The sequence below is a fragment of the Mauremys mutica genome, chromosome 9, assembly GCF_020497125.1.
Source record: "Mauremys mutica isolate MM-2020 ecotype Southern chromosome 9, ASM2049712v1, whole genome shotgun sequence".
Lineage (NCBI taxonomy): Eukaryota > Metazoa > Chordata > Testudines > Geoemydidae > Mauremys > Mauremys mutica.
The window spans coordinates 103129603-103143094 of record NC_059080.1 but is presented as its reverse complement, the minus strand read 5'-3'; the positions used below and the strand labels follow the sequence as shown (position 1 = coordinate 103143094).

Here is a 13492-nt window from a genome sequence, read left to right as displayed (position 1 = left end):
AAGGATGTTGTGAGGGTCACTAAAAGTTTGCTTTAAAAGACTATGAAAGTATTGAAATGTGCTGCGTAAATGCAAAGCATTCTCGATTATTTCGCCACGTCATTCATACTATGTCACAGAAGAGATTCGTGTCTATTTCTCAGGGGGTATCTGCTAGGACAGGTGTGGTGCGCACTTGATTATTAATTCACTGTTGACCATCATTCAGTGCAGATTGTAGAATTTATCTTAAAGCTTATGAGCTAAAAGGTCCTCTTTGTCTTCAAATAAACAGGAGATCGAGGATTCCTGTGAAGATCATGTTAAGAATGGTGAATTCCCACACGCTGTTGTTATTAAACCCGGACCCAAAGCCAGCAGTGTAAGCTTTTTATCACATACACACCATCTATAATTAAGTTAAATTAGAGAGAACACTAATTGGCTGCTCTGTTAAGACGTCCTCAGTCACCCTGCCCCTTTACATTGCTTCAGTCCATCATTGTGTCTTGGATCGAAGGCAAAGAGATTTCTCTCTAATCATTATCTCATGTTATCTCAGCAGCTCTGCCATTCACTGCACCACTAGTCCGGTCTTGAGCAAAGACAGGCTGGGTTGTGGGGTGGAGATAACATACCACTGGGGCTAGGCTGGAGTTCCCAAGGTTTCTATAGGGCCAGAGTGTGCCTGGCCCTTAGGAAAGGAGTACCGAGGGGAAGAAGGGCACCAGGATACTCCTCCCCTCCTTGAGTGGCTGGTGTAAAGGCCAGTCAGAGTCGTGGTCCCTGTCCTGCTGGGAATGCAGGGGCGGCTGTGTCCCGGCTCCCCTGGGGGCACTTGATACCCCCAAAGGGGGCAGGACCAAGGGGCCGGCTCAGCCCATGCACCTGCTAGCAGAGCTGGGCAGGGAAAATAAGTGAAAGGCAAATGTCCCGTTACTGCTTCAGGCCAGTTTGAAAATAATCCAGCACTTCCCTATGGGCTGGGTTGTGACAGCCTTACCTCCTCGGCATCGATGGCTCTGCTGGGCGCTACTCACCAGTCGGGAGAGGAGCCCTCCGTCATTATAGCAGAGATGTATCAGCTGGGGCGATGAACCAGGCTATTCATTCTAGTCTATGTTAATTCACAAGTGACTGGTCACACAGATCCTGCTACTTGTGTGTTTAGTGAAGTCTTACAACTGGATCTCACTGTCCAGGAAGGTTTTCCTGAAATTCAGCTTACAGGTTTCCTGCCTAAAATTTCAGCGTGGTGCTCCTGAGCACTACACCCCTCACTGAACCATTCCCCTCTGCTCTGGGAGTTATCACCCCTCTGATAGATCAAACAATTGATTTTCTTCCTCTGAAGCATCAGGGCCGGCCGGGGCTGGAGATGGGACATTGAGCGGGGAGGGGGAGGGAGAGGGCTCGGAGGGGGCACCGCGCATTCGCTCTCAGGTGCTTGGCTGGCTGGTTGGTGCTCACATGCTCAGGGTCCATCTCATCGCTATAAGTGAGGCTAGGTAGGAATTGTCCCCCAGGCCAGACTGGCCGGGACCTTGGGGGTTTCTCTCCTTCCTCTGCAGCGGGTGGGTGCGGGTCACTTGCCAGGACCATTTGGGTGCATCTCACATCATCCTTTCCCTGCCATCGCAGGGGCTTGGGCACTGGGGAAGCTCGGCCCCTCCCGTTCGCTGGCTGTGGCACATCAGTCTGCTCTCCTGCGGGCTGGAATGCTAATTCCGGTTGTTGGGTTTAGCGTCCGGGTGCTGGGGGCTATTGGCAGCCTGGGATATACAGCTGGTCAGCCCAGATGCTCTGGTGGGCCCTTCTACCACAGTCAGAGGGCAGGGGACTGGACTCGATGACCTCTCGAGGTCCCTTCCAGTCCTAGAATCTATGACTCTAACCACACTGCACGCAGTTTGTGCTCAGCCCCAGCCCCCTGCGATGGCCCTGGGAGCAGCACAAAACCCTTTGACTTGAGGTTATAGCCTTACTGTAGCATGTAGTACCTGCACTTCTCTTCTAGGTTCCAGTGGAAGGAATTGCCATCTTACACCAGTTTCCATTTTCCTCAGCCCTGCAGAGGATGTCGGTCATAGCTCAGGAAATCGGAGGGAAGCAGCAGGTCTTCATGAAGGGAGCTCCAGAGACGGTGGCCAAGTTTTGTAGACCAGAAACCGGTAAGTAACATCTCCATGAATGCTCAAATGTATGTGAGATGTGGCTTTTAAATTGTACGGGGCCTACACTATGACAGGAGAGATCCAGGTTTGATTTCTGAGCCCGGACTCTTATGCCCAGACTGACAGGAGTTAGAGCTTTGCCATCACTTGACAGTGACTCATTCTGCCTGGTCTGAGTGACATCTGATTGGGTCTAACCAACCCCTGCTCAGCCGAAGGATGCCATTGAGAGATGAACAGATGGTACAAATTGGTGGCATCCTCCACAGCGGACCTTTCAAAGACAGCCCTCTTGATTTTCTGGCCTACAATAGCCAAGCAGTAGTATTGTATTTGCTCTTGGCTAAAATGACCATATGATTCACAGGGTGAGCTAGTGGTTAGAGCAGGGGACTAGAAGACAGGACTCCTGGGTTCCAATCCAGCCACAGCCACTCGCTTGCTCTGTGTCCTTAGTCAAGTCACTTAAACTTCCTGATTCTTATTTACCCATCTGTAAAATGGCTAGAACAGCACACCTACCTCGCAAGGCACTGGGAGAGTTTATTAACATTGCTTTATCAATTTGAGAGCCTTGGATGGACAGTGAGAGAAAAGAGAAGTTTTGTTACTATTACTATGCCAAGTCGAATTCACTGGGCTAATGCTGAATCAGTCACATGGCTTATCAGTAATTGGGGGGGACGGGTGCCCCCAGCCCTCTGGGCATGAAAGTCTCTCCCATTCAAAGGCAGCCCCATGCTTCCAGACCACTTAAGCTCTCCAAAGACGGCAGATTAGCCATGACAGCACATTGTTCTTGTCACCGCTCAGGGCAACTGCACCTGTATTTCCCTCAGGCTTCCAGCTCCACAACTACTGCCTATCTTGGGTGCAGACCTGTGTCTCTTTCCCGCCTGACCAGGGTACGGCAAAGCTGCACAGTTCCCTGCCTTCACTGTGTATTTCCCAGCAAAGAGAGTCTGCCTAGACAGATCTGCTTGCTCTCTCTTCAGAGGCAGATCACAGAGGGATTGGCACAGATACGTGTTACCACCCGTCAGCTTCTATTCTCAAGGCGAAGAGCATCACAGACAAAACATTAAAAACAGGGAGAGAAGCTACACATGCTAATAAGTTTACCAGGCATCGCCCCACCCTCGGGGCTTCTTTGTGGTTACAAGGGCAGAGCTTTGGCTCAGAACAAGCGCACAGTCTTATGAGGCGGCAGTAAGCCCAGGCCTTCCAGTCCTCCCCTAAGGACTGGGGCCCTGTGTGGCCCAGGGGTCCAGTCGGTTTGTTGGATCAGGAAGAAGGCCCTGAGGTCGTTCACAACCCAGGCTTTTATCCCAAAGTCTTTTCTTTGTTAGTCTCTGGACAGTCTATGTACTTCTGCCCTGGGGGTGGCCGAGAGAGGACATTCATTAGCACCCCCTCCCAACCAGAGCAGGAATATACAGTGTCACGACAACGCGACAACAGGCACACAACTGCCTTTTAATGCAATGTGCCCCAAAGGGATTGACCCTCATTCAGGAAGGTTGAGCTAATTCCGTGCAGTTTGCTCAGGATACTGTCACTGTTCTCTCCTGCACAGTGCCACCCGGTTTTGCCAGCGAGCTTCAGCTCTATGCAGCGCGGGGCTTCAGGGTCATCGGACTGGCGCACAAAATTCTGCATGCAGGGAGGCAGGCAGCTGGCTTAACAAGGTAAGAAACAGACAGACTGCCACTGACTTACTGTCTTCTCTACAGTCCGACAGTGCCTTAGGCTGCACGGACGACTGTTGGCACATAGAGGCTATTCTGCACGTGCAGAGTTACCGGGGTGATCAGCACCTCGCTCTGAGCACTCGGTTTCTGAGTGTCCCCACAGCAAAGTGCTACCCATGTTCCCATCTCCTTGCTATCTGTGCACTCGCCCGTGCGTGTCTGGGGACAGGTCCCATTGCTCGGTGTGATGAGATGCCATAAGATTCGTTCTTCCCCAGTCAATTGCGGGAGAACCTGTCTGTCCCGGGGGAGGGAGATTGTGGGAAGGGCTTTGGAGGACTATCCGCACTCTCGCATGTCCTTACCTGTATCCTCAGTGCAAAGTAGCCTGGTTCCAACCCAAACTAAAGCACGGCTCAGGCTTTAACCCCTCCCCCAAGCCATACACATAAGGTTGTGTGTGTGGATGGGGGGTGCTGGGCAAAAACACGTATAGGAGCCCAGGCTAAAAGTACAGTGACACATACCCTCTAGCCTGAGCTGATAGCGCTGCTGTGGCAAGAGTAGGCAATGAATGAGTTCAGGAGGCAGGTCTTCGAGAGTCTCCACTTAAAATCAGGATGTGGCCCCGTCTAGGCTGTGACAGGAATTTAACTGAGCTCTCCAGCCTAACGCCCAAACTTGGTGTGCAACATATTTTGCAATACTCTTTTGTCCTGTGGGCATTACTAGTATAATAGGTGACATGTGGATCTTGCTGGCAGTGTTTCTTGTGACGTCGTGGGTCAGCTGCAAAGTGCAATTCTGCTCTGAAAAGTGACCTTTAAAATGGCACCTTCTTACTCAGCTGATTTGTTCACTGCGTGCGTTTGCAGAATCCAGAGTTACCAGAGTGACTAGAACAAGTTTTGGTCCCTTCCCTCCAGTCAGCCCCCAGATCCAGCCCACGTCTGGGAGAGAGAGCTGGACTCTGTTCTGGCTCGGTGCAGCAGCAACATGATTGGTAACTGAGTTCCATGCAGGGCCAAACCCTGCTCTCACTGGCCCCTGTACAACGCTATTCAAGACAACGGCGTGGCACACGTCTGAGTCAGGGCAGAGTCTGAAGACATGGAGGCTGAAGAGGTGTAACAGAGGGTGGAATTTAGCTTGCAGCATCTTTGTTGCCAGCGATGATGCATGAGCCAAAAAGAACCCAGCCTGACTTTCAGATCTGAAGTTGGATTTGCAGAGCTGGTAGTTACGAAACAAACATCTTTTTATTTATTAACTAAGCAAATATGATCTGGTGTCTCTGTGAGATAACATATGTGACCCCCCTTTCCCACCTCCATGCCAATGTTACAGTTACCTTGCAGACTAGAACCATCCAGGGAACTGCAGCTCCATTTTGGTCCCCAAGGCCACAATGAAATCAGCAACAACCTCCTGAGCTAGATATACACTGCACTTCATACACAGACCAAGGAAAGCACAGAGAGAAACGGGGAGAGAACAGGTTTCAGAGTGGTAGCTGTGTTAGTCTGTATCAGCAAAAAAGAACAGGAGTATTTGTGGCACCTTAGAGACTAACAAATTTATTTAAACATAAGCTTTCATGGGCTAAAACCCACTTCATCAGATGCATGATCTGATGAAGTGGGTTTTAGCCCACAAAAGCTTATGCATAAATAAATTTGTTAGTCTCTAAGGTGCCACAAGTACTCCTGTTTTTTTAGGGAGAGAAAAGGGGGTCTCCTTTCAAAATACAGCCAGTGCCACCTAGTGTCACTGATCTGCAAAGCTTCCAGGTGTACGTAACTTCTCTACTAATACTGACAGACATACTTCAGGAGGGTGTTGGAAGAGCTAATTGAAAAAGCTATTTTGAATTGGAATAGGCAACATGTTGCTGATAGGCTGATTCAACATAAAAATAGGACTGAGATTCCAGAAAGATTAATAAGACACGTCTCTTTCTTCTTCATTCTCAGGGAGGAAGTGGAGACTGACCTGACGTTCCTGGGCTTTCTGATAATGGAAAATCGTCTGAAGGCAGAGACCAAGCCTGTGCTGGAAGAACTCAGCGCTGCCCGCATCAGGAGCGTTATGGTCACAGGTAGCTACGTGGGGACATTCTTTTATGCTATTGCTTGGTCACAGACGTTGAGTAGAAGAAATAGAGTTTTTCAGTCAATTGTATCCCAGGAAGCAGCCGCGTTAGAGTCATGGCTCCTGCCTGAACCATGTGTGTATCCCTGAAAATTATCCCAGCCCCTTCAGACAACTGAACTCCTAGTGCAGCCCTGGCTTCCTCCTCCATCAGGCCCCCTTTCTGCACAGTCCAGCTGCTGGGCTGACTTACGCTCAGAATCTCTCTCCCCCTGCCCCCTGCTGTCAGGCCTCTTGCTGTCATATCTGGTTCTGTCGAACGTGCCAGTGGCTCTGTCCCACTCCCTTCTTTGCCTACACTTCCCCAAGTCCCCCTTGCTCTGCAATTCAAGTGGGAGAGCGGGGTGCTGTGGGGCAGGGGTGGCAGTAGGGTTGCCAGGTGTCCAGTTTTCGACTGGAACTCCAGGTCCAAAAATGGACCCTGACGTGCCGACCGGGCCGCTAAAAGTTCAGTCAATGATGCAACAGGGGCCCAGGGCTAAGGCAGGTTCCCTGCCTGCCCTCGCTCCACGCAGCTCCTGGAATTGGCCGCCAGATCCCTGCAGCCCGTAGGCCAATGGGCGGTGAGGGAGGCTCCACTTGCTGCCCATGCCCCGAGTGCCGGCTAAGCAGCTCCCGTTGGCTGGGAACTGTGACCAATGGGAGCTGCAGGGGCGGTGCCTGCAGGGGTGAGGGCAGTGCCCCAAGCCTCACTGGCTGCCCATGCGCCTAGGGGCTGCAGGGACCTGGTGGCCCCTTCCTGGGAGCCATGGTAAGCGCCACCGGGACTCTGCACACACACACACACACACGCATCCCAACCGCTTGCCCCAGCCCAGAAACCTCTCCTGCATCCAAACTCCCTCCCAGAGCCCACTCCCTGCAGCCCCTCCAATACTCTGCCCTAGCCCTGAGCCCCCTCCGTCACCCCAAGTCCCTCATCCTCGGCCCCACGCCAGAGCCTGCACCCCCAGCCACAGCCCTCCCACACCTGCACCCCAACCCCTGCCTCAAACCGCAGCCCCCTCCCACACTCCGAATCCCTTAGCCCCACCCCCGAGCCTGGAGCCCTCTCCTACACCCCAAACCCCTCATCCCTGGCCCCACCCCAGAGCCAGTACCCCCAGCTGGAGGCCTCACCCCCTGCCCCAGCTCTGTGAAAGTGAGTGAGGGTGGGGGAGAGCGAGCGAGAGAGGGGGGATGGAGTGAGCAGGGGGCAGGGCCTTGGGGAAGGGGCGGGGCAGAGGCGGGGCTTGGGGAAGGGGGGGCGGGGCAGAGGCGGGGCTTGGAGAAGGGGCGGGGCAGGGTGTTCAGTTTTGTGGATTAGAAAGTTGGCAGCCCTAGCTGGCAGGAGAAGGCCTGCGTGTGCTTTCTCATGGCACAGTTACACTGCTCGTGCTTGCTTGGTTTTTGCCCCTCTTTGGTACCCCATCTACCCCAAGGCTGTGCCAGGACAATGGAGGAATTTTCCGTCACTGTTACAGCAGCACCTCAGCAGTTAATTCCTTTTTATTCTTTTACCTTCTTCCAGGCTAAACTGGTCCATAGGCCCCCTTCTGACAGGGAATCCATTAGTATTTCCTCAGCTGGATTCAATCCAGACCAGATAAAATGTTCATTTTAAAGGCAGGCCTGAGCTGAAAAAATTCATTCACAGCCAAAATGGCTGTGGACCATTTCTCTGTGCTGTTAAACAACTGCCATTTTCCACCCCCAAGGTGGCTGTGTTTCGACAGTGGGTGAAGTGAGCTCTGTGTATATCAAAGGGACGGTAAAGCTCTGTGGTATCCTTAGGCTGAATAGTACATTGTGAATGGAAGGCAATGGTATTATAAAAACACGCACATGCAACCACTGAAATCTTGCTGGTACCTAGAGTCTGTGAGATCACATGGAATTCAGGGAAAAGTTTACATTTCCTCCAGCCTCAAGCTTTCAAATCCACATTAGACAAAACTGCAGATGAGACCCCCTCCCCCACCCCCTGATTTTTCTAGGTGACAACATACAGACAGCAGTTACTGTGGCCAGAGATGCTGGCATGATTTCTCAGGCCAGTCAAGTGATTCTCGTTGAAGCAAATGAACTGTCAGGTTCCCCCTCAGCATCCATCACCTGGAAGCTACTGGAAGAAAGCAAACCGAATGGCTACAGCAACCTGGTGAGTGCTTAATGGGCAGGTCTCAGGTGATGGGAGAATACACGGAACACTGGCATCTAGGGCATCTTAGTGATGGTGCTGTAACTCCCTGGGGTTACTCTGTACCCCTGACTTCAGAGACTGCCTGTTAGTCCCCATCTGCGCTACAGAACGTGCTGTGTTGGGAGTGTTTAAAGAGAAAGTGATTGTTAAACTGTTTTACTTGTATCTCAGTGTTGCTATTTTAATGAACTGGGATGGGACTTTGTTAACGCTGGTGTGTGCAAACCCTTCCTGACTAGTCTTGAGAATGGCTTTCCAGGAGCCATGGTAAAGGTTTGTCCCAGTCCCACTGGTAACCCCAGCATGGAGCTGAAACCTGTTTCAAGATTGTTTCTTCACATGGTTTGTTGTGTGGTGCAGCTGGGCCTTAGACTCTGTGAGCATGCCTGGCAGGGAACAGTCCTGCCCGGACTGCAAGGGGTGGAACAGAGGTGAGCAGAGAGAAAAATCCCTGTATGTGCAAGTAAAACATTGATTAAATCAATATAAAAATACATACACAAGTGCAAGGTTAGGCTAATTATGATAAGAAAACACACACACAGTGACACCGAGACATGTGCCCGTGATGGTGTCTTTTCCCTGCTGAAGATCGATATTACACTGAGTCCCTGACAATTGGAAGAGTGGATCCCTGTTTGACAGAGCTGGCTACTGGGCGTAGATGGATGGAAGAAGGTCACTGCAGGTGTCCTTGGAGAGGTCCCCAAAGTTCTGAGTGGGTCCCACTTGCCTGTAATCCAGTTTCAGCAGCATTGTCAACATCCTAGGTCCCTCACTGGGTATTATTAAATCTACAGTTTACTGCCAAAGGGCTGTGGCCTGAGAAGAGACAATATCTATCTAAGTTACTGACCTGGCCCCATTCCCCTAGCATCTGAGCACCTCCTAATCTTTCAGGTGTTTATCCTCACACCGCCCCTGTCAGGTAGGAAGTGTTATCCCCCCATTGTACAGATGAGGAACTGAGGGGCTAAGGGACTGGCCCAAGGTCACACAGGAGAAAGGCCTCCCACCTCCTAGTCTAGTGTTCTAACCATTGGACATCCTTCCTCTCTACACAATAGAGCACCAGTGTTTGAGCGCAGCTAGGTCAGCTTTTAAGTCCATCGTATGGAAATAATTCTGGCTTGATTTCTAGGAGACTTACATTCAGGTTGGGGGAAGATTCAGCTCTGAAGCTGGACGTAGCAGTTACCATTTTGCCATGAGTGGAAAATCCTACCAGGTCATTACACAGCATTTCAGCTATTTACTTCCAAAGGTAAGTTGTGGGCTATTTGAACTGTGGCCCTGCTCCAAGTAAATACCAGGGAGATCATTCTTAGAAGTGCTCTATACTTGTTTTGCTCACAACAGTCTAGTTAAGTCTAACCCAGGGGTAGGCAACCTATGGCACGGGTGCCGAAGGCGGCACACGAGCTGATTTTCAGTGGCACTCTCACTGCCTGGGTTCTGGCCACCAGTCCGGGGGGCTCTGCATTTTAATTTAATTTTAAATGAAGCTTCTTAAACATTTTAAAAACCTTATTTACTTTACATACAACAATAGCTTAGTTATATATTATAGACTTATAGAAAGAGACCTTCTAAAACGTTAAAATGTATTACTGGCACGTGAAACCTTAAATTAGGGTGAATAAATGAAGACTCGGCACAGCACTTCTGAAAGGTTACCGACCACTGGTCTAACCATTGCATATTTAGGATTAAGCCGGTAACTCAAACGACCTGCCAGTCCTTTGTTCCCCGATTTGTTTTTTTACACCATATTAGCAGAGGCACAGAGCAGGTTCATTCATTGCCCTTTCCTGTGTTCAGATCCTGCAGAAGTCCCCTGTGAAGTGAGTTTTAGGATTTATGCTGCTCCCTGTTCATGCTCATCACTTCTGGACTTCTTAACCAAGTGGAGTTGAAAAGCACACTAAAGGATTTTCAATCATTTTCTCCTTTCAGCTCCTGGTCAATGGGACCGTTTTTGCTAGAATGTCTCCAGGTCAGAAATCCAGCCTGGTGGAGGAATTTCAAAAGTTGGAGTAAGTTCTTTATGAACATTCAAAGATTGAAAGTGCTGGATTAATTCACAGGCTGGAGAGGAGTCAAATGAAAATTAGCTCCTGTCTAACGTCTTGGAATTAGAACTGGGAACTGCGTGCCTGATGTGAAATCCCAAATCTGAGTTTCCTACAAAAATATAGCTTGGGAAATATTTCCCTTAAGCCACTGAAGGGGTCTGCGATATCCTTATAGTCCCAGCTAGCAGGCCGGGCAGCCCAAAACATAACATGCCCAGCACTCAGGCTTTCCTGTGGGCTCACCAATCTCACATTTGTCCTGCTGCTTCACTGGCAAGAAAAAGAGGAGCTTGTATACACACAAGATTTAGGGAACTCGTCCAGTGTTGCAGCTCCGCTGATGCTGGTGGCATTTTTACCACTCTCTCATCAAGACCTATTTTGGGGTTAGAGAACACAGTGGAACAAGCAGCTAGGCTCAGTCTGCACTGGCACTAGAGGAACTGGGAGAATTTCAGAAAATCTTCAGAATAAACAGCCAAGGTGAGTCCAGTTCAGGAGCACACAAAATCCAGAGTCCTGGGCATGACGTATTTCAGCACCCAGCCTGCCAGCTGGGACTTTACCGATGAACTATAAAGAATAACTTACACTAATGTAGCCCCTGTCCTGACCCCAGTTATGGGGAGGGGGCGAGTCAAGGACAGGGCCTAGGCTGTAGAGGACATGGTCCGAGTTCAGGCTACACAGTCAAGGCCAGAAGCGGCAGGCCATATGGGTGGCACGGTGTAGTATCAGGTCAGCGTGAAGCTCGAGGAGCCGCACTGCGTTAGCCAAGGGAGCCAGCCAAAGTGGGATTAGGAGAAGCAAGGAAGGGGGAGATGTCAGGAGTGGAGCAGGGGACCAGGAGCTAGGCCCAGTATCAGGAGTGCACCACAGGCTCTGTTTGCAGCAGCAAGTCAGGGCTCTGCCTAGTTGCCCAGGCAGCCTGCAGCTGTTTTCCCTAGGCCTTAAATAGTGAGCCTGGGCCAGTCAGGGAGTGTGGAAGGCTCCACCAGCCAGGATTTCTGTGGGTGGGACATCCAGTAGTGCTAGAACCCATAGGGATCACCAGCTGCTATTCCCCATGTCCCCAGACTGTCAGGTGGGGGTGCCAGGAGCCAGCAGACCTGGGTTCCAGACCTACAAATCCTTGCAGCCTTTTCCATCTAAAGCATCAAATGCTTTGCAGACTAACCCTCCCGCCCCCCAGCTCCCTTCGCCCCGTGCTGAAATGCTGTTTGGTTTGGTTTACAGTTACTTTGTGGGCATGTGCGGAGATGGAGCCAATGACTGTGGGGTGAGTGGAAACCCAACTTAAACATTGTTTGAAAAGCGCATTTCAGTGCCAGGGAAATATCCCAGGGTTAGTTGCCCTGGAGAGGCAAGTTCTCCACAGAGCAGCTGCATCAAGGACAGCTGACTTAGGCCATGATCCTGCAGTGAGTTCCTCCCAGGGACAAGAGCCATCCCCGGGTGGAGATCGTTGCAGAATTAGGGCCTTCGGGACCAATCCATCTCCCCTAAAAGCAATGGAAAGACTCTCATGGCCACGAGCGAGGTTTTTAAATGATTGGGACAGAAGATCAGGGATGGGGAACATTGTCCAGTGGGGACAATCCAGTCTTTGTAACACACCCTTTAACAGTGCAGTTTAAGAGACGGCTGTTCAGTGTATCCGACATGCATCCGAAGAAGTGGGTATTCACCCACGAAAGCTCATGCTCCAAAACGTCTGTTAGTCTATAAGGTGCCACAAGACTCTTTGCTGCCTGTTCAGTGTCGGTAGCGGATAATGAAGAGCTCTTATCTTCTGCCTTTATAGGCCCTGGGTTGGACTATTCCCTGCCTCAGTCCATATAGAGCCCCGTGCCAGTGGGAGCAGCTGCCCCCAAGAGCGATCTGCCCCCCAGCAGAGAGTAGCAGGGTTTACACTGACACCTTGCCGGGGGGAAGTGGCACTGGAACATTTTTAATAGTTCTACTCCCCCCACCCCAGAGGAGGCTGGGACTCCAGGTGTGCAAGGCCGGCGGCCGGGACTCCAGGCGTGCAAGGCCGGCAGCCGGGACTCCGGGTGCACGGGGCCAGCAGCCGAAACCCGGGGCGTGCAGGGTGCGAGGCTGGCAGCACCCCCGGCATTCCTAATTCCCACGCCTATGCCCTGGGGTCTGCCAGGGAAGGTAGCTGGAAGATACAGCTGACACGCCATAGGAGGGGACTTAGGAGATGCGTTAGAGCATCTCCCAGAGGGACTGGCCATGCCCCATCGGCAGCCTGTATTGTGCACTTCTGGGGTGGCACTGTCTGGCTCCCGGTGCCCCGTGGCCTACACAGATGGCGTTGATTGGTGGGCTGGCTGGCCAGTCAGCGTACATTGCCAGCAGGAGGGTACTGACCAGGGCTGTGCATTTCAGGCTTTGAAAATGGCCCACGCTGGGATATCGTTGTCAGAGCAGGAGGCGTCGGTGGCTTCACCTTTCACGTCCCGAACCCCCAGCATAGAGTGTGTGCCCGAGCTGATCAGGTGAGCGCAGGCTCTTAGCGCACTGCTATAGCAGAGAAATCGGCTCCTATCCCACGTTACAGCTGGGCTTTCCCATCACGGCAGAACATACAGCAAACTCCAGGACCCTGAGGATGCGCTTTGCACTGCTCCTGTCTAAGAGAACAGCTTTCAACACAAGGACTATTCATTTCTTCACAGCTGCAAAGGGGGAGGCCTGCCACACTTGTGGCTCGTGTGGCTAAGAAGGGTTTCAGTGCCAGGGAAATAGGAAGAAGAAAGAGCTATAGAAAAAGACACACGTGTCCATTGTGCTAAATCTGGGCACTGCTATAGTGTCCGCCATCACAGGGCCCTGCCGGACTGTGCAAACAGCTAATAAAATAACACCTTGCGGTGCCATCCCCTGAGGATCTCAAAGCTCATAATGAACCCTTGCAATGCCCTGCGAGGTAGGGAAATAACATTATCCCCATTTTACTGATTGGCAAACCAGGGTACGGAAGTTATGGACTAGATCCTGCTCCTGTTGAAGCAAAGGAAAGCAGGACTGGGCCCTAAATTAGTTGCTCAAGGCTACACACGTCATGTGACAATGGTCAAGAATCACAGAACCAGTCACTTTCTTCCGACACTGAACAAGGAACCTTATCAGAATAAGGAAAACAGTGTTATCCTTAGCACTTCTCTCTCTGCTGCTTTATTGTAGAGCTTCTGCCTAGAGCCATTCCCAACAACCCACCCCCCACAGCTTAAA

At 51.2% G+C, this 13492-nt stretch overlaps 1 protein-coding gene across 5 annotated transcripts in view; it reads left to right on the top strand.

The window, feature by feature from the left end:
- Positions 1–13492, top strand: part of LOC123377362 (probable cation-transporting ATPase 13A4) — a 64738-nt gene that overhangs the window by 39769 nt on the left and 11477 nt on the right. For all 5 annotated transcript variants that reach the window (XM_045030175.1, XM_045030179.1, XM_045030178.1 and 2 more), the window contains 9 exons: positions 275–361; positions 1997–2150; positions 3730–3841; positions 5818–5942; positions 7972–8135; positions 9319–9441; positions 10134–10213; positions 11489–11531; positions 12647–12756. In XM_045030175.1, the coding sequence (XP_044886110.1) occupies positions 275–361; positions 1997–2150; positions 3730–3841; positions 5818–5942; positions 7972–8135; positions 9319–9441; positions 10134–10213; positions 11489–11531; positions 12647–12756 (998 nt within the window). The remainder of the gene's footprint in view (positions 1–274; positions 362–1996; positions 2151–3729; positions 3842–5817; positions 5943–7971; positions 8136–9318; positions 9442–10133; positions 10214–11488; positions 11532–12646; positions 12757–13492) is intronic.